Below are 21,171 nucleotides of genomic sequence, written 5' to 3' on the forward strand. Positions count from 1 at the left end.
TGTCTACCCTCATACACGCTGGAATCGTATCGATCCCAAAAGGCCTCTCATGACAGAGCAGCGCATGCACTGCTCTCACCAGGCCAAGACCTAAAAAGTGGGAGACAACAGGAAGGCACCCACCCTCCGGGAAATGCCCCTCACTCCTTCGACCATTGGCTGGCAACAGTAAAACACAGCTGGCGTTACATTGAGGCTATGGATCTACAAACAGTACTAACTGGCGGACTGCGGAGCTTCACTGCACTTCTTAAATCTGTTCCTAAATGTGGACAGACCTTGGCCCTGAAACATGTTGCCTGCTCACCTGGGACATGCGAAGAGCACAAAAAAAGTGCCCCATGTTTATAAATCTAATAACTCTGAACTTTATAGACATGCTCTCTGGGTGACTCTGAGGGGTGGGGAATCACGTGCATTGTGGTTGCTGCAGGATAGGTTTGTGTGTGGTAATATTAGAGAAATTCAGCTGTGAAATGCAATATGTTCCATTAAAACGATAAAAAAAGACACGGCTATCCGCAGAATGCTTTTAGTCCAGCAAGGCAGCCTTCGATAAGATAATTGTTACAGCAAACAAATGATGGCCGGAATGCTGACAATGCAAACATACTCCCCCAGTCAAAAATCTGGGTTAAATACATCGATCTTTTGCCCACTACGCCACCCCAGTTTGGGCCCAGCCATATGAAAATCAGTCTTGACCCTGTGCCCCATGGGAACAGTCCAGACCGAACTGCCAGGCCAGGTCCTCCCTGGACCGGAAACAAGCATCCTGGGACCAGCTTCAGGGTATGTCACCCTTCTCCAGCCAGGTTAGCTTGAATCCAGTGGCACAGTGAGCAAGGGACCCACATCTGGGCATACCCATCCCACATAGGGCGAAAAGTGTTACTGCAAACAAATGATGGACGGAATGCTGACAATGGAAACATTTCAAAAGATCTGGGTTAAATCCATTGTTCTTTTGCCCACTACACCACACCAGTTTGGACCCAGCCATATGCAAATCAGTCTTGACCATGTGCTCCATGGGAACAGTCCAGACCGAACTGCCAGGCCAGGTCCTCCCTGGACCGGAAACCAGCATCCTGGGACCGGTTTCAGGGTATGTCACTCTTCTTCAGCCAGGCTAGCTTGAATCAAGTGGCACAGTGAGCAAGGGACCCAATCGATCAATCATGACATTTGTATAGCGCACTACTCACCCGGGGGTGTCTCAAGGCGCTGGGGGAGGGGGGCCGTCACTGCTCGAAAAGCCAGGTCTTGAGTTGCTTCCTGAAGGAGAGATGGTCCTGGGTTAGCCGGAGGTGGATGGGGAGGAAGTTCCATGTCTTGGCTGCCAGGTAGGAGAAGGATCTTCCACCGGCGGTGGCTCGGCGGATGCGTGGAACGGCGGCGAGGGCGTGGCCGGTCGACCGTAGCTGGCGGGTGGGCGTGTAGAAGGTCAGGCAGTCGTTGAGGTACTTGGGGGCCAGGTCGTGGAGAGCCTTGTGTGCGTGGGTGAGGAGTCTGAACGTGATCCTCTTGCTGACTGGGAGCCAGTGCAGGTCTCTCAGGTGGCCGGAGATGTGGTGTGTTGGGGGATGTCCATGACGAGCCGTGCGGAGGTGTTCTGGATGCGTCCCCATCCCACTTAGGGCAAAAAGTGTTAAAGTAAACAAATGATGGACGGAATGCTGACAATGCAAACATTCTCTCCCAGTCAAAAGATCTGGGTTAAATCCATTGTTCTTTTGCCCACTACGCGGCCCCAGTTTGGACCCAGCCATATGCAAATCAGTCTTGACCCTGTGCTCCATGGGAACAGTCCAGACCGAACTGCCAGGCCAGGTCCTCCCTTGACCGTAAACAAGCATCCTGGGACCGGTTTCAGGGTATGTCACCCTTCTTCAGCCAGGCTAGCTTGACTCCAGTGGCACAGTGAGGAAGGGACCCACATCTGGGCATACCCATCCCACTTAGAGCGAAAAGTGTTACAGTAAACAAATGATGGACAGAATGCTGACAATGCAAACATTCTCCCCCAGTCAAAAGATCTGGGTTAAATACATCGTTCTTTTGCCCTCTACACCACCCCAGTTTCAATAAGATAATGGCATCTACAATACATCTTCCTCTTGTTTCCCTCACAAGTGTCCCCACTTTTCCACCACTGCTGTTCCCCTCAGCGCTTTATTTACCTGAGCCTCATATTCTAGGTTAAAAAATGTGTGTGTCCCCACTTTTCCACCACTGCTGTTCCCCTCAGCGCTTTATTCACCTGAGCCTCATATTCTAGGTTAAAAAATGTGCTCAATAGGTTACAAGCAGTCAGTACTTGAAATACAAATCTAAAGATGCAGGTACTCCCTCAGAGTATCTGTCAGCCCCTGAGAAGTGCTGGTATTCTCCTATTAAATGTATTGCAGTCAATTAACTAAAAGGAAAATAAAATAGATGTAAGATTGTATTAAAAAATGTATGAATTCCGTCCTGACTGGGAGACCAACATTGCTGTCTGGTTGATTTCAATGTGTTGCTATTCCCTGCCTGGTGGCATTGCTCTAAGACAGCCTGGCTACTATTGCCAAAAATAAACGAGCGTTGGCAATGCCAAAAAAGGAATGTTGTATGGAATTGAGAAGCATTAAACGTAGAAAGAATGGAAATGGATATGTATTTACAGTGGCGTAACAAAACTTGGGGGGAGGGGTGGCTGCAAAGTGCATGGAGGGGGCCCCCATGCTTGGTACCCAGTCAGGAGCACTCAGACCAGGGGCCAGCTGCCCGTGCGCAATGTCGGGGAGGGAGGGTCCCTGGAGCTCGGGGAACCCCCGCACTGGGGACACTGTGGGGCTATTGTTTCACCATTGTGTATTTGTGTGGAAGCAAGGATCAGTAGAACCATATTAGTTACAAGTCCATATGACAGTTTCACCATCAAGCCAGACCTCAGAACCCTTGTTGACTAATGACTGCCCTTCTATCTGTGCTTCTGCCAGAAAAAAACACCATAAGTTATCTAAGACTCTTTAATGGCTTTACAATGACGTGTGTGTCATTTAAAGTTCATGCTCAGCCAACTGAGTAATTAAAGTGATGACAGCATGGTGGAGGGCAAGCACTTTTTTGTGGAAGCACACAACTTATGTTCAATCAAAACATGTAATCCTGGCTACCAACGTGTGGGTGGAGCCAAAGCCCCTCCCTAGTGAAGCTCATGCGATATAACTGGGTTTCCATTATTGGAAGGATTGCTTGTTTACCATTATAGTACATAATTTCAAGAAATATTATTTTAATTGTTGGTTTGAATGTATTTTATTTTGATCAGATTTTATCATGGCTGATTTTATTGCATTGTATTGGTTTCTTCATTTATAACACCACAATTTTAATCAATTTTACATAACTGTACTGTGATATTTGATCTTTAGGGGTCAGGGCAGTGAGGACTTGGTTCGGTGATAGACATCCAAATAAAGCCAATGGTTTCACTTCTTACTTCTGAAGGTTAAAATGGTGTCAGCGTAAGAGGATGATTGATGTTAAAGAATTAATTTAAGGAGTCTACTGTCTAGCAACATGAGAAGAAGCTTCATATGTTAAGTGAAGGGGCCACGGAAGCACCAAATATACCCTGGGTGATGTGTGTTTGGGTATATGTGTGTGTGCGCGCATGCCTATGAGGTTTCACTCATCCACCCGCAACTCTCCCACCTCATTTCCTATGGCAGCATAACTTTAACATTATATTAGAATATAAAATTGGTTTTGGTTAAAAAAGAAATACAGATTGCTATTGTTTAACTTGAATGAGGGGATACTAATAAAAAGCACTGGGAGCTTCTCAAGCCACGTCAACTCTAGGACTGAACTCTGAGTCTGCCCCAAAACCTGGAGCCCCACTCACATTGATAGAATGATGTAATTGTTGACACCAAGGCAAACACAAGGAGATGATGGACGGAGCGGTGAAACTTTTCAGACACTCACCCCCAGTCACAGATCTGGGTTGAATCCCTCATCATTCTTTAGCTCACTTTGCCACCTCAGTTTAGACACAGCTATATGCAAATCAGCCTTGACCCTGTGCCTCATGAGAACAGTCCAGCCCGAACTGCCAAGCCATGTCTTCCCTGGACCGAAAACAACCATCCTGGGACCGGTTTCGGGCTAACAGCCCTCATCAGCCAGGCCGTCCATCATCTCCTTGTGTTTGCATTGTTGACACCAAACCTGGGATCCATCAGGAAGAGAAGGGTCGGTTTCAACCTGGTCTCTCCGTGCCTGATCCCTAAGCAGGAGGCTCATGAGTTCACCTCCAGCCCAACATATCTAGCCCCATAGAACCCTTGCAGGGACAAAGCGTCCTCATCTCCTGTGGCACGAAGGTAACTTGGAGATCATGTATTTCCATGCCTCCATAGACCCCCATCTTGACCACGACCTGGAACAGGAATTAGAAACTTCGCTAACCAGTTCAGTCCTTGGATATAAACAAAAAGCTAAAAGGTGGCAGTGGCAACATCACCTAAATGCATGTGCTCTGTCTCATTGTTACAAAGCAACTGGTGCCAAATATGTATCTGTGTAGTGCCAATTTTTAATAACTGTACCACGGACTGGTACATTTCGCATTGTAGATGAGCTGTCACTGAGGGATGCAATTATGGCCTCTGTTATTTATAGAGCTGTAGGGATGTGCAAGAAATGGGACAGAAGACATGAGTCAGGCATAAACAACGAAGGAGCAATGCTACATCACACCAACGCAGGCAGTACAGCCAGGCACATCAGGACGCGCAGCGGTGAGACCAGTCAAGTAGGTTAGTTGAGCTGAGAAGTCAATGCGGGAGCAGGCCACGCCACCGAGGGATCACCATCTAAAGGGGAACCGGAGAAAAGATCCAGTGGTCCAGGGAGACCAGCGTGGATTATGTAAGCTGCAATTATGTGCTTGATGGGCCCTCAGCTGATGGGGTGAAGGGGGTGCGAGCTCCAGTGAAGGGTGCTGGTGAGGAGGAGGGCAGGGAAGGGCAAGGATGGATGGGACTCAGATGAGGGTAGTACAGGGCAGTGGAATAAGAAGGTGGGGGTGTGGGAGTTTTCTGGTACAAAGGGAGGGGATGTTAGTGAGGTTGTGTAGTTGGATGCAGACATGCATACCGGGAGAGTGGGGGCACTGGCGCAAAGGAAGGAGAAGGAAGTGTAAAAACTGATTATTCAAGATCTGGGTGTAGGAATAGTGGGGAGGCTAGGCAGTGCCAGTGAGACAAGAGGAGAGTCTCATAAAAAGTGATGGGGAGGGAATGCGTACTGGGAGAGTGAAGGGTGTTAAGGGAAAGGTGGGAAGTCGTAAACAACTGAAAGGCAGCTGGTTGTAAGACATGCATAGCAGGATCGAGAAGGGACCCACGTATGGAGGATAGTAGTGGAGAGCAGGAGTGTGAGACCTCTGACGTGATGGGGCTAGTGATGAATAGTTGGGTGAGTATCATTGTAGCGGACATGAATGTGCCTCTCAGTGCAAGATAACAATCTCCCGCTGTGCTTGTACGTGTGTCGGCTTTGTGATGTATGATGCTGTAACTCAAGCGGGAAGTAATGAAATGTCAGGCGGTGGGATGGAGCCACGGGGTGTCGCGCATGCGCGTGGCGGTACAGTAGGCGGCCGGCGGCAGGTGAAAGTGTTCACAGTAAATTGGTGGACTTTGACTTTCACCTGTCATCAGAGGTTTTCGTCTCTGCATTCAGGCGCACTTGTGCAAAGCCGAAGGAGCGAAGGTGCCTCGTGGAAACAAAAGCATGTGCGGTCTTGTGAACCGAATCTAGCATTGAACAACTTGCACCATTCTCTGTTTTAGAGAGCACCGATTTCAAAATGTCGAAATCAAAGCCCCAGCAGAGCGCGGGCAGCGCCTCGTCTTCGTCCTCCATCCTTGGACTGCGCTCTCCGATAGCGTCGCTCTTCAACTTCCGGAAGTTGCGGAAGCCAGCATGGAAGCCGCCATCCGTGCAAAGGTCAGTGACACAACGGGGGGCTTGGTTATTAGTTTGTGTCAGATGATCGTAAAGTGTGACCTGTTATATAACCTCTCTCACTGACTTTGAGTCCATTTGCCTTGGTTCGTGGAACATAAAGGGTGACTTTGGCACAGGTAGGACTGAGGGATTTGTTTTACTTGAAACAATCTGGACAAAAGGGAAATACTGGATTAGATGTCGGGTCTCCCCATACAAAAGCAAACACCTTGACCATGACACCATAACTAATACGATTTTACAACACACTTGTAACTCGGTGTTCCTGCATATATGGACAGTCAATCTTTGTATTTAAAATATACCTTATTCCTATAAAATATTTTGTGCTGTAGCTTCATACATCCAGACTAGCACCGCTCATCCCTGGTGAACCTGGATTGGTTGCCTGATAAAGCTGTTTATGTCCAGATTGCAAAGGTAAAGAGCAATGCCCACAAAGACCACTAGATTTCAAGAATGATCTTCAGTTAACAGCTCACATAAAAAAGTTTTGCAAGAAAAACATGTGACTGTGTTTGCATGAATTTGAATTGCAGCTTTTTCACTGCTTATACATGGCTGTACACCTTCCGTGCCTGACACGAATGACTACTTAATGTATGTATGGGTGGCAGCATGGTTTGCAGATGCAAAATGTTCAGGTCCCCTTGTATGAATTTTTTGCCTGATTTACAAGGATTACATACGCAAAAAGTTTCACTAATTGCAACCAACATTCGGCAAATCCGGGCTTATTTTGTGAAAAAAGCTATGTACCGAAAGGTTGGATCACAAAATACAGAATCACAGGGACTAGCAGAACGACCTGCTAAATTAATGTTCATTTGGCAGGTCGCAGGTTGCATGCCCGTGCCTGTACACAATCACAGGGATGGTACCACCAAATGGTCAGCAAACCACCGTGTCTCTGATTGTGTTTCAATAAAGCAAACATTTTTTTTTTTTGCAGTCCGTTTTCATTAAAGCAAATAAAACTGTATAGAAAAGGTTTTTTTTTTTAAATGTAAAAACAGTTTCCCATGGACTAGTGACTACTTCACCCCCACCAACATTTTTTCAGTATTCGTAAAGACATACCATGTACAAAATAGACACCTTCAAAAGGGAAGGGGTCCAAAAGAATCCTCTTCCCCTTTGCAAATGAGTTACCTCCACAACTTGGAAGTCACTAGCTAGTCAATCGTTATCGACCTGAATTACTGTCATAAACCGTTGATACATCAGGGTGCGAATCATAATGTGGAAAGGATTCCCCCAACGCCCTGCTTCCAAACAGTTGTTCGTTATATATTTCTAAAAATCATTTATTGATGCGGAAACACTTTTCTGAATCATCGGTAAATGTGTGAAGTAAATAGAAAAATGCTTTTTAATAGGCACAAGCCCTCTGATTTACCAGATCGCGGGTTTTGTGACCATTAAAAGGTTGTGTACATCTGTCCCTCTGTCTGTGAACGATTTCTGGCTTCACAATTGCCTTGAAAGCGATTATGTATAATTTATTTACGTGGAATTCCACAGACGCTGATCAGCAATTAAAGTCATTGAGTGCTGCCTCCTGGTCCACTGATGTATCATAAACAGAATTGTTCTATTGGGACAAGCCCAACAATTTGCTAGGTTGGAATTCAGACAAACCGTCCCTCATTGTTTCTGTGCTGCTGCACCCTGAGCTGTTGGCAGCCACAGTTGACTGCTTGCCACATAAGGATAAGGGTGGCCTTTACAGGTCTCGTCTAGAAGACAGTACATGCGCTCTCTGTTGAGAGACATACTGTGGGCTAACAAAGACCATACTGGGGCTTGAAGCCCACCCATTGCTTACCATTGGTTGCCTATCCTTGCCTGCTTTCAATTCATTTACCAGTTTGCCAGTCTTGAATGTGTCCCTTCCCATGATGCATTGCCTCTTTATTATGACTTTTGATTGGCTGGCCTCTCTGCTTCCATGGCTTGGTTTGCAAGTAATACCTTTAATTTTTCAGTTAAGTAATAAATGAGAGTGCATGTTTTTCTTACTATCTCCCCTGTACTTCTCTTACCCCTGCACTCTGTGTTGCCTGTGTCTCTGTGCTTCTCCCCGCCCACCTGCATTGCACTCTCTCTGGTTGAGTCTCCTTTCCACCCAACACTCCAAGTTGCTTTGGCCACCAGCACCCTCATCTCTCGCCCATTGCTTCAATTTCCCCCTTCAGCTTGTCAGTCTTGTAACTGTAGTCTTGCCCGTGTGCTTCTCTCTGCCTACTCCACGTTAATGTCTCTCTCTGGTTGCTACTCCCCCGATCCCTCTGTGTTGCTTCGCCTACCAGAATCCTCTACTCTTGCCCATTGCTTCTCCTCCCCACTCCATGCTCACCCGTTGCCTGCCCATCCGTGTCCTTTTCTCCAAGCCGATCCACATTGTTCTCTCCTTTTGCTTTTCCTCCCTGCACATGCACTCTGTGTTGCTTACCCCGCCCACTTTTTTTTAAAGAAAAAAAAATATTTTGTTCATTTTTTCCGGTTTTTTCAAGTACTGATTCCACTCTCCTTGGTAACTAAACATAAAACAAATGCATGCATCGTTCTGTGGGCGCCTGCATGCTTAGTGCACTGGCCTACAAATTGATGTAGGGGACCTTGTCTAGCCATCCAGCCATGCTACACCGACACCTTGGCAAAAAACACTGGCAAAGCCAATGGCTCCCAAAGGCGAGACCTATTGGCTTGGCCATTGCTTATTTAGGTTTCACACACACACGCATATATATATATATATATTACTGAATGGAACTACTCTGTGTGTGTATGTGCTCCTTGTGAAAAAGTCAGATTGCTGTTACTCCCAGTGAAGTTAGCTAATGTCTGAAGTGGGCTGGGCTATGATGAAGTGAACAGAATATATATATATATATATATATATATATATATATATATATATATATATATATATATATATATATATATATATATATATATATATATATAGTCTGCCCACTTCATCATGGGCCAGCCCACTTCAGACATTAGCTAACCTCACTGGGAGTAACAGCAATCTGACCTTTTCACAAGGAGCACATACACACACAGAGTAGTTCCATTCAGTAACCGGGATTACTATGGCAATATGTGCTTTTTGAGACCCAAAAATATTTTTTGCTTTTAGTCAGTGTTTTTTTAGGTCTCGCCTAGCTTGTGCTGTCTCTTTGAGACTGGATTCAGGATTTGGGCATAAAGCTCCTCCCACTGTCTGCCCATCTTTTTAATTGGCTCCTGTCCCTCACCTTTGTAAATGGTGGCTTTTCATTGGCCGAAAGGCTTAGTAGTTGTTCCTTAGTACCGCCTTGTCTCTGCTTGTAACCTCCCATGAGGACACCCCCTGTTACTGTTACATGTGGTGTTCCTCCCAAGGTTTTAATTATAGCATCAAGGCACTATTTTCTTAAAAGGTTTCAGGCAGGACACAGGCTTGGTCCTAAGCTAGGCTGGCAGTGGTTTCTTCACTCACTAGAACATCTCATATTTATATGAGACTGCCTATAAATTTCCCTTCATCCGCTACTCACAGACTCCATCTAATCCAAAATTGATGTAATAATTCTTTTGTCACATTTCAAAGCTACTAATTGTATATATAGACATAGCTATTAGAATGTACTCTTAGTACTATCTTACATGCAATGCATTATGGGTAGGGTGGAATTACCATATCTTCTGCAGGGTGCAGTATCATATGTGACCAAAAGAGGTCCCCTTTTGGCCACATATGGGACTGAACCCTGCAACATGCCTAGGTAAAAAAAAAATTGCCATTTAATAACGCCAATCACTCCAACTTTGTAGACATTGCGGTACTGCACCTAGACATGCAGTGCTGGTGCCTCGCTTACTAGGACCTCTAGGAGCAGTTTGCGGTACTGCACCTAACTATGCAATGCTAATGCCTTGTTCACTAGGAACCTCTAGGAACAGCTTGCGGTACTGCACCAAGACATGCAGTGTTGGTGCCTTGCTCACCAGGGACCTTTAGGAGCATATTGCAGTACGGCACCGAGACATGCAGTTCTTGTGCCTTGCTCACTAGGTACCTCTAGAAGCAGTTTACGGTACTGCACTGAGACGTACAATGCTGGTTCCTGGCTCACTATGCAAGCATTTGCAATGCACCTTAGTGCATTACTCGCATTACTGAATGTATGAGCTATTGGCGTCACATTATTATTTGCAACGCCATTACCTCAAACTATCAGTAATGCAAGACCTATTGCATTGCAAATGCTTGTTTTTTAGATTGACTATGGCCTGGCAGCTTTCCCAACTGTTAGGTTCTGCAAATACCATGGCAAAACAAAACAAGGATTGACAAAACCTTAAAGGCTAGCAGCTAATGCCAGAACTATTGGCTTTGCCAAAGCTTGTTCATAGTTGTTGCTTAAATGTCTACTTTACCCAATGAATTGTACTGATCAATTCTAGCCAGTGTCAGACCGGAAAAGAAAATAGGCCTGGGCACCTAAGCAAAAGTTGCCCCCATTAGTAATTAAATAGCTACAAAAGGGACCATATTTGCAAATCTGGGCAGTTTTGAACTTTAAAGAACGGGTGTTTTGCAAGGCATGCATTTGTGCTTTGTGCAGGCAATCTTTGTATCAGTGTAGGAGAAATCAACATTAAAGACCAGCCTACTGCACCATAAAACAGTCCCACAAACCGACAAAAAAGACCAAAGAATTTCTGATCTGTCCAGTGACATTTTAAGGATTTTGGGGGCCCTGGGCCACATATTTTGGGGGCCCCTGTCTGGAACAGCTTTGAATTTATGATCCAATTTCAGCTCTTTCATGCCCTCTTTGGCTAGATCACTGACCGTGCACAAGCACACTGGTCCGAATTCTAAATGTGTTTATGTTTAACATTAAAGGATAGTGACGTGTGTTTTCAATATTGTAAAACAGCAGGAGCTAATTAATATTACTGCAAATAATCTCTGTGACCCCCCTCCCATTTCTCATATGTGAGGTCTTGTTTTAATCTAAAAGAATTTTTTTTATGGATGTTGCATTAAATATAAACACAATATTTTTCTGCAAAATGTATATAATAGAATCTCACACACCCCCAACATTAAAAAATAAATTAAAGGAAAAAATATTTAAAGCAACCTCTCTAAGAATTATTCACCAGGGCAAGACTCTGCATGACTGAGCTAGCTCTATTAGGGGGGGCCCCGTGAAAGGCTGGGCCCTGGGCCAGAGCCCACTTTGCCCATGCCATAAAAACGCCTCTGGATCTGTCACAACAGCCCATCTGGCACTGCCTGGTTGCCTTATAGGCAGGGCCACTGGAATTATGTGTCAGGAGAGCACCAAGGCATGCAGCAAAGTTGACTAAATTATGCGGCAACAAAAAGCCAAATTAAGCGGCATAACGCAGCACATTTTTTGATAGTATTACTTCTTTATTTTGTCATTTTTACACATGGGAATACTGTCTATGAAAAGATTTTACCTCATTAACAACCAAGTACAGAAATTTGCAAATGAGAGATGCCCAGTTGACCTTTGCAAAGGGCCTTCCACAGCGCGATCGGTTTGAGCTAAAACTTTTTGTTGTTGTTAAAACTCTCCAAATTACGCAGTAAATTGTGCATCATACGATAAAAATCTGCGGCAGTAGAATGGCACAATTCACTGGTTCTAGCTTCTAGCGCGTTTCAACAGTGTCTACGACACACCCCTTTAGGAGCCATCTAATAATGTGGCCTCGGACCCTGACACGTGTTTTCAGTTCTTCTCTTTCCCCGTGGGGCCGTGATGTGTGTTGACCAGAGTCGTCGCCGCTTATTTCTTGGTATGAGGCAGTTGCTGCCGCGCTTTGTTCTCTGGTGATTAATGGTGAAGGCATGCTGTGAAGAATGCAAACTGCAAACACCCAGAGGGGTGTGACGAGAAATTCTTCCCCTTGGAATGGTGCAGTGTTTCCGCTTTTATGTCGCAGAGTCAGCGGGTGGCGGTGCACATGTCTGCGCTGTCTGTTTTCCTTTCGACTGCTGTTTGCATACATTTTATAAACATTGCCTGCTTGTCAGCACACACGTGGACCGCGTGCACCCCTTATTTGAGCCTCCTCCTTTTGGCCCGCTCATATTTCATCTCAGCTCGTTCATTGAGGCACGGGCGCCAGCGCTTCTGTCCCAGTTGGGGGCAAATTAATCTTTATTATTGTATCACATCTTACTTGGACACCAATAAGTTCCCCAGACATTACTAGCTGTAAAGTTGGGCCAGTGCAATTATGCGATTTTGCGGCTCTGGCATTTTCCACGTAAATGTGAATTTGCCACATTTTCCACATAATGCATAATCTGCAGATTTTAACAAACATTTTCTAGTTCAAAAGGATTGAAAATAAAAATGCAGCAACACATCCTGCTGCGTAGTGGAAGGCCCTTCCCAAAGGTTGGCTGGTCACCTTTCTGTTTCTATTGGTAGTTGGGTGTTAAAATGGTACTAATGAGGCGAAATCTTCACCCACGCTACCCCACATAATTTGCCACTTCGTGCCGCATAATATAGTCAACACTGCCACATAATTTGGCGCTCATCGGCCACATAATTCCAGTGGCCCTGCTATGAGCAGTGAAACTAAAGCGATGCCTCAACCACCTCAGTTTTACATTAGTGGTCTGGTGTTACGCCATATTGACGAATATTGTCAGTAGAGCAGACCTGAGCTGTCCTGCCCATCTCCGAGAAGCACTGAGTAAATATTGAGTCATTTTAGTGAATCCGCTCCGATTTGCACATGACCATCACAGGACCATAGAAGATGCACCCACATCAGATTTGGTCCATTGCAATTCTCTGGAGATCTGCACACGGAATAAGACTGCACATCTGAGATAATTCTGTGCATCTTCTAATTTACTTCTTTGTGAATCTAGCCTGTGTGGTTGTGATGCTCAGCTGTTCATACATATTACGTCCCACAACTTCACCCTTTAAGGCGTAACCGAAGACCCTGCCTTGCAGGGTGCCCCAATTCATCTCCAGGATTAGCAATATCTGTGACTTATGGGAGCCTCAGGGGTCAATCGACACATTCCAAAGGTGAGGGGAGGGGGGACGGAGGAGGTGGCACCATTTTGCATTATGCCAGTGCACCCTATATGAAGTGACTATCCAAAATCTGCATTGGTAACTACTATGCCTGTCCACTTATTGAAATACTAGGGTAAGGGGAAGTGATCTCTCCCACCCCTTGACCATTGATAACCTAATGTCTACCACTCACCCTGGCCTTTGTCCCAGCTTTCTGTTTGCTACTGAGATGGGGCAGTAATGCAATATTTGTTTTATAGTACTGTTTACTTTCTGTATCTACCTTTTATCCACCCTCCAAACAGTGGAATCAAAAACCTGGCAGGAGCACTGAAGAGTTTCATGTATTTATTTATTACCCCTGCCAGTGACAGTACCAACACTACTTCTAACAATCACATTTCTACAAGTGTGACAAGGCAGACTAGGCCCCAAAACTACATGAATAGCTGGGAGGCAAGGTATCAGTCATTTGTACTGTCTTTTGAATTCATAAATAACTGGTGTTATGCTCATCAGTAAATCAAGCAAATAGCGCCACCATGTGACCGAACACCGGAAACCACCTGGACAAATTAAGCCCTGCCCTATCTCCTTATCTACTCCACTGCAATATATGTTACTTTATCTTGTGCTGTCCGCACTGTCAGACCATAAACCTCTACTTGTAAAGCCTTTGCTTCTTTCTAGAAATATTTATAACTTTAACTGATGCAATAGCTCTTTATGTGGCGCTGTTTGTCCAGTTTTGAGAGACGAGCACAACAACAGTTGTTTAGTAATTCAGTATACATAAAACATGACTAATATCTGCCACCCAACCATTCTTACATCTAAGGGTGGCCTAGATGAGTCTGAATTGTCACACTACAGGAGTGCAATGGTTAGTAGTTGTGTCAGTACGTTCATTGGCAGCGCTGGCAGGGCAATGGGTGGTGCAAGCTATAGTAGCCTCTTGACTAGGGCCCTGGCACTTAATTCTTTAAAAAAAAAAAATATATATATATATAATATATATTCGAGGGAGGTACCTAGGCTACCCCGCCATGGGTCCGCATGAAGAAAAAGCTGTAGGCATTCATTGTAGAAAGGGTTACACATTTTTCCCCTCATAGGAAGAATTGTTAGAGTTTTTGTTTAAATTTGTTTATTAATTTTTGAGTAATTTTGAAACATACAGGGGCGTGGCCGACGACCAGCTAAGATGGCCGCATCTTAGGAGTGCCCCGTGGTCCGGCAAATCTCCCCTGCACATCCGCACATTTCTCCTGCCCAGAAACGGCGGAAAACAGACATACAGGACACCGGAACGTTCCCGCTATCCGTAGACTCCAGGCGCGACGCAAGCTGACCCCCCGACGCCGAGATCCGCCGTGCTGAGGGTTGGCGGCCTGCAGTAACGGCCGGAGCCGTGGAATAAATTTGGGGCAAGTCCTGAGGACGGTGCGGCGGAGAGGACTCTGGCCGGTGGAGGCGGCCGCGAGGCCGGGTGAGTGCACCGGAACCTGGAGGGAGGCGGCTGGTGTCCGGGAGGCGCCCTCTGCACTACCTGGCCCGCGAGCGGAGCCGGAGAAGTGGTGGGGCTGCTGGGAGGCCCGAGGCGCGGCCGGCGCTGCTGGGGAGACGGTCAGTGGCCCGTTATTGCACGAAACTGACCTCCTGTCGGGACTATGGCCATACTGCATGCCGGGGCGGCCTGGAGGCGAAGGCTCAAACTAGTGTGAGAAAAAATCCCAGGACGTCTAATATGCACTGTGAACAATCGGGATAGGTCAGAAATCAAGCAGGAAAAATCAAACATATAACTGTATCTATACAAAATATGTATCTTTAATAAATATTTGTTTAAAAACAACATATAGTGTGTGACCACGAGGTCAACCCATATAATCGAAATAAAGAGATAATTCAATTACATACAGTTCAATTAATCAAAACATAAAATTCATAAACAGTACATAAAATTCATACACGAAAATGCATGTAATACGTGTTTGAGGCGAAGGCTCAAACAGCATTAGCTCCCCAGGGGCACTTAACACATCGGACCCCCCACACGGACTGCACGGGCCTACATGACCCTGAGAAGTCACTCACTCGAGGTCCTGCTCCCAAGTCGTCGCAGCGGAGGTGATGCACGGGGAGGACGGAGACGGGGAGGCGCCCCTGCACGCATGGACGCCCCTCCTGAATTGGGGCCCAGGGCTGAGGCATTGACAGCACACAAAACCGGTGCATAGAGTCCACTGCCCGGGGAGACACGGCAAGGGACACATGTATGTTAAATTACAAGGACAAATCCCCTAGTGAAAACCCAAGCTGCTAGTATACAGATTGGAAGGAAATGAAATTGTTTAAAACTTAAGAAAGCACTTCCTGACAAGTGTGCTTGGCAGCAAACTGTGCGGATATGGTCACCCGCGCTTTCCTTGAGGCCTGAGGGCGCTGCAAGACCCGACTCTCTCTCTGCGGGGTGCAGGCCTCGCGAGGCTGGGCCGAGGCCATTGGGCTCGCGCCGTCGCTACTGCGAATATTGCGCATAGGAGGCGTCCTTGCTGGCTGTCAAGCTTGGGAGTGTGGTGCTGCACTCAGACCGGCGGGGCTTCTTCACGGCTGGGTACTGGAACGCCGAGGGACACTAGTCGCGCGGGCACCTGCCTTCCTGACCGGTGCGAGGAGCAGATAGCGTCCGGGGCCGGTATCTTGTTGTGGTGTTTGACTCCGGTGGTTCCTGGCCACTCCCGGGTCACATCCTGAGTTGACTCGGACACACACACGCAACCGCTGTCGCGGACGACAGACGCTCCAACTCATCTACTAAGGGCCCGGCTTCGCCATGCGGCCCCCCAAGGGAGGAACAGGGACCCAAACTAACAAGATGGACCAATATGCAGTGGCCCGCACGCAACAGCAGCCGGGGGGAGCGGTAAAGGACGCACAGGAGCAGGCGGAACCGTCCCTAAACGCCATCATGGCCGCCATCCAGACACTGGGAGCCAATCTCGAGTCGAAAATTGACAAGATCTCTATTGAAGTGAACCTACTACGCGAAGACCTAGGGAAAACCACTGAGAGATCCAAGTCTAATGAAGGGGCCATAAAGACACTACAGACCTCAGAAAAACGCCTGGAGGACAAGGTGAACAAGCTCATCCACCAACACCAGAAAATGGCGCTGAAGCTGGAGGACCAGGAAGGGAGGGCTCGAAGAAGTAACATCCGCGTGGTGGGTGTGCCGGAGGAACTTGAAGGGGACAGTACGGAGCTGTTTCTCGAGGACCTCATCCTGCAACACCTAAAGCCCAAGAGACTGCCCAACATCTTTACCATCGAGCGGGCCCACCGAGCCCCGATCCCCAAGCCAAAACCGGGGGCTTTGCCGAGAACAATTATTGCCAAAGTGCTCAATTACAGGGACCGCGACGCGATACTCCAAGCCGCCAGGCAACAGGGAGATTTGCACTACGAAGGGGCAACAATACGATTCTTCCCTGACTTCACGTTACAAGTCCAACAGGAACGTCGATCACTCCAAGGGATCAAGGCGGCACTCCGGGAGCGAGGACTCAAATATATGATGTTCTTCCCAGCTAAGTTGAAAGTTCTGTCCGGGGGTAAATCCTACTTCTTCACCACACCGGCGGCGGCCCAGGAGTGGTTGGACAACGCAGCGCCAGAGGCCCGGGCTGAAGGAGGCAGTACCAACTGGAGAGACCCTGGGGCCTCCTCCCCTGGCTCCACGGCTGGGAGACAAGACGGAGATGACCGGAGCCAAAAGTCCTGGCGCTCCAGGTCAAGCAGCCCCCGCTGGGGTTCAGCCCGAGACAATGCAATCGGATGATGATGTAACACTGCTGCCGTTGATCTTCGAACAGTAATGTATATTCCATTCAGTGTTACCTTGGCGGTTTTTCATAGGGTGGTCCACATGGATGATATGGGACTCAGGGACCTCAAGCCAGTGTTCTGTGTGCTTTGCACATAGGTTAATGACTCACAGGGGCAACATGGGTTGGCGAAAGGGGAGTGAGCCAGCCACGTTTTCCACACAAGTTCCTCGGGGAGGGTTCGCCTCTCTTCCGGGGGGGGTTTTGGGCGACAGGCGCTCTGCTAATTGGGGTGGTGGGTAGTTCGAAGACCCACAGAGCAGGGGGCAGGGAGGGGGGATTGTTGTTCGGGGAAGGGTGGTGCCAGAACACCGAGTTGGGGGGGGGGGGCTCTAGGGCGTTCTACAACTGTAATGCTTTACACAATCTGCTTGAATGGGGAATGTTGGGGGGAATGTTGGGAGGGTTGGGGGGTTGAAGAAGTTTCACGGTCACAAGTAGTCCGTACTGTCCGGTTTGGATCTGTCACCAGAGTACAGGCGAACGAGGTCTTATTTGAGTGGAATCAATGTCTTCCATATTCTTGATCAGCGGCACTGCACACACCTTCCGGGTGGGAACCTGGGAGGGGTGGAGAATTGGGCATCCTTCACGGCCACACGAACTAGACTGTCAGGTAGGCAGCCGCAGCGCAGGGGTGGTGGGACGAGGCACCCCACTCAGCGACGGTTATGGCTAGGAGGTGGGAGAAGAGTCTGAAGGTCCTAAGCTGGAATGTTAACGGGTTAGGGGACAGACTCAAACGCACTATAGTCCTACGGTTCATCAAACGACACCAGCCTGACGTGGTACTACTGCAGGAAACCCATCTGCTGGGGAACGTATGTCAGGCCCTAAACAGGTGGGGCTACACTCTAGCAGCTCACTCTGGCTTCACTTCCGGCTCCAGGGGGGTGGGAATCCTCCTGCGTCGCTCACTGCCCCTGCACATAGACTTCACTAAAACTGACCCGCAGGGACGCTTCACGGTTATATCTGGACGGTGGGAGGGCCGCACACTCAACTTACTTTCTGTCTACATTCCGCCTGGCCTCCAGACTAGGGCCTTCACGGACCTAGGCACACTACTCCTCTCTCTTCACCGATGGTCTATTGGTGCTGGGTGGGGACTTTAACGCGGTGGTGTCGGGGACCCTAGATCGGCAGCCCCCTAGAGATCTGCCCCAGGGACAGAGGTGGCTAGCGGACTTCCTTGAGGCCTTTGGACTCACGGATGTCTGGCGCCTGCTCCATCCTGCGGACAGACACTTTACCTTCCTCTCCGGGTCGCACCATTCCTTCTCGCGCTTAGATTACATCCTTACTGTGCTACAAAACGACATGACATTGCGAGAGGCGACGCTTCTGCCCAGGGGCATCTCAGACCACTCACCGGTCCTTACACACATAACAGTGGGGAACTGTAGTGAGGGCTGCATAGCACCAATAAACGCATGGTACTTAAAAAACGAGGACACTAGGAAGCAGATATCCGACTCCATCACACAGTACTTTGACAATAATGTTGGCTCGGTTGATTCACACGTCACCTTGTGGGAGGCATTTAAACCCGCGATTAGGGGGGAGGCGCTCTCAACCATCTCGGCTGGACGGAAAGAACAAAGTAGACAAGTCACGACAATTGAGGTAGATCTCGAAGACCTAGAAAGGGAGGCGCTAGAAACGGGGGACAGGGAAGTCAGTCACAAACTGCAGTTGAAAGCAGCGGAGTATAGAGCACTGGTAACCCAAGAAGCTCAAACTATGGCCCGGCATAAGATGGGTAGGCTCTATGACCAAGGCGACAAAGCCGGGAAACTTATAGCCTGGCTCGAGAGGAAACAGCAGGCCAGTAGGGTGGTGCCGGAAATACGCACAGAGTCAGGGGCCGTAGTTACAGAACCCCGAGAGATAGTGCGAGAGTTTGCGAATCATTACCAACGGGTCTACAGGAGGGAGTCAGATCACCCGGAGGAGGACTCTATAGACCTCCTAACCGATATTCGAATGCCTTCCCTGTCAGATGAAGATCGGGAGGCCCTGGATAGTCCGCTTACTGAGGCCGAACTACAACGTGCAATAGGAGACCTCCGCCCTGGGAAGGCTCTAGGACCTAATGGCCTACCCATTGAGATTTACAAGCTGAAACCCGACGTAGCCAGCAAGTATTTGAAACCCATGTTCGAAGAGAGTAGGGAGAAAGGGGTGCTGCCTCGTGATCAGCGCATAGCGACCATAGTGGCAATACCGAAAGAAGGGAAACCTAAGGACCAGTGTGCGTCATATAGACCTATCTCGCTCCTCAACGCGGAGCCCAAAATACTGGCCAAAACACTAGCTAATAGACTCAAACCGCTTCTCCCTTCGTTGGTCCACCCCGACCAATCGGGGTTCATGCCTCATCGCAACACAGCCCTCAATATCAGAAGGTTACATGGCGTGCTTGGGCAGCGCCACAGGCTGCAGGAAGACGCAGTGGTGGTCTCTCTGGACGCCACCATGGCATTCGACACCCTAGAGTGGCCGTATATGTTCGCGGTCCTGCGTAAACTGGGCTTTGGACCTCACTTTATAGCGTGGGTGCGTCTCCTATATGCAGAACCCCTGGCGCAGGTACTGGTAAACAACAAGGTGTCTGAGGTTTTCACACTCGAGAGAGGAACAAGACAGGGTTGCCCCCTCTCACCTCTTCTCTTTGCCCTATCCCTTGAGCCGCTCGCAGCCTGGATACGGCAAGACGGTTACCTAAAGGGCATAGCCTGGACGGAAGGGTGGGAGGACAAGATATCCCTCTACGCCGACGACATCCTCTTGTACCTTTGCAGACCGCGCAGGTCGATCATGGCAGCCCTCGATATATTTGCTAGCTTCGGTCGCAACTCTGGCTTCCGGGTCAACTGGAGCAAGTCATATCTCTACGTCCTACATGGTGACCCTCCGAGGCTCCCTGACACGTGCCCTATCACGGTCGCCGAGGACGGGTTCAAATACCTGGGAGTGTACATTACCACGAACAAGGCCCTCCTATATGATCTAAACCTCAAGCCGCCGTTAAGTCGGCTCCAAAGGGAGGCCAAGTCCTGGCAACACCTCCCACTGTCTCTACTGGGCAGGGCAGCCCTATTTAAGATGTTAGCGCTGCCGCGTTTTCTTTATGCACTACAAAACTATCCAGACTCAGTCCCTGACACATACTTTGCGGCAATTGAGGCGGCACAGCGCGACCTCCTCTGGGCCGGGGCACCCCGGATCGCACTGACCAAACTGACGCTGGGGTGGTATGATGGCGGTATAGCCCTCCCAGACATTTGCAAGTACTACTGGGCAGCCCACCTCTCCGCAATCAACCAAGGGACGTATGGCGATGGGAATGACCCCGCGTACGGTATGGACAGATGGTTGCTTCCTGGGGGGAACTACGAGATAGCACTTTACTCTAAACGGGGTGCACGCCAACTCACCGGACCTACACTACACTCGGTACGGGTATGGCACGCTGCCCAGAAGAAGCTCGGATGGTCAGGAGTCCTTACAATGGCCACGCCACTGTGGGCCTCTGAAAAACTGGGCAACCTTGGACGTACTAAGGGCTTCCGCAATTGGAACTTGATAGGAATCTCCCATATCAGGGATCTCTGGGGCCCCAAAGGGATCCACGCGTTCACCCTCTTACGGGACACATACGAGCTGGCGCCAACCGAATACTATAGATATTTACAGGTGAGACACTCCCTACAGGCTAAAATTCCACCAGAGACTACACTACCACAATCCTCCCCACTTGAGGATAGGATACTTGATGGGCACATGGCAGAACACGCCATATCACTCACATACAAAAAAATAATCAATCACACCCCTGACATGCTCCGTTCCCTTAGAGAGAAATGGGTTGCTGACAGGCTTGAGATAGATGAAGAGGAGTGGATGTATGCCTTGGCTTCACCGCGGGAGGTCGCGATATCGGCCCGCCTGCGACTCATCCAACTGAAGATACTACATAGAATATATATCTCTTGTACAAGGTTACACCTCATGGGGAGGGCTGACACGGTACTCTGCAGGAGGGGATGTGGTGGCACGGGTACCTTCTTCCATGTATTGTGGGGTTGCCCTAAGATTCAAAGATATTGGAGAAGGGTGGTGCAGTGTATGCAGGAGGTATGGGAGGTGGAGATTCGCCCAGAGGCAAAGAG

The 21,171-nt window shown here is 48.4% G+C and overlaps 1 protein-coding gene across 3 annotated transcripts in view; it reads left to right on the top strand.

Moving 5' to 3' along the window:
* The window catches only part of LOC147662579 (uncharacterized), a 192,744-nt gene that overhangs the window by 88,307 nt on the left and 83,266 nt on the right, over nt 1-21,171 (top strand). For 2 of the 3 annotated variants that reach the window (XM_086951066.1, XM_086951067.1), the window contains exon 3: nt 5,850-6,006. The exons of the other annotated variant lie outside the window; for it this stretch is intronic. In XM_086951066.1, the coding sequence (XP_086807192.1) occupies nt 5,850-6,006 (157 nt within the window). The remainder of the gene's footprint in view (nt 1-5,849; nt 6,007-21,171) is intronic. 3 annotated transcript variants of the gene reach the window in all.

Source organism: Lissotriton vulgaris, unplaced genomic scaffold (genome assembly GCF_964263255.1).
Source record: "Lissotriton vulgaris unplaced genomic scaffold, aLisVul1.2 SCAFFOLD_1672, whole genome shotgun sequence".
NCBI classification, from domain to species: Eukaryota; Metazoa; Chordata; class Amphibia; order Caudata; family Salamandridae; genus Lissotriton; species Lissotriton vulgaris.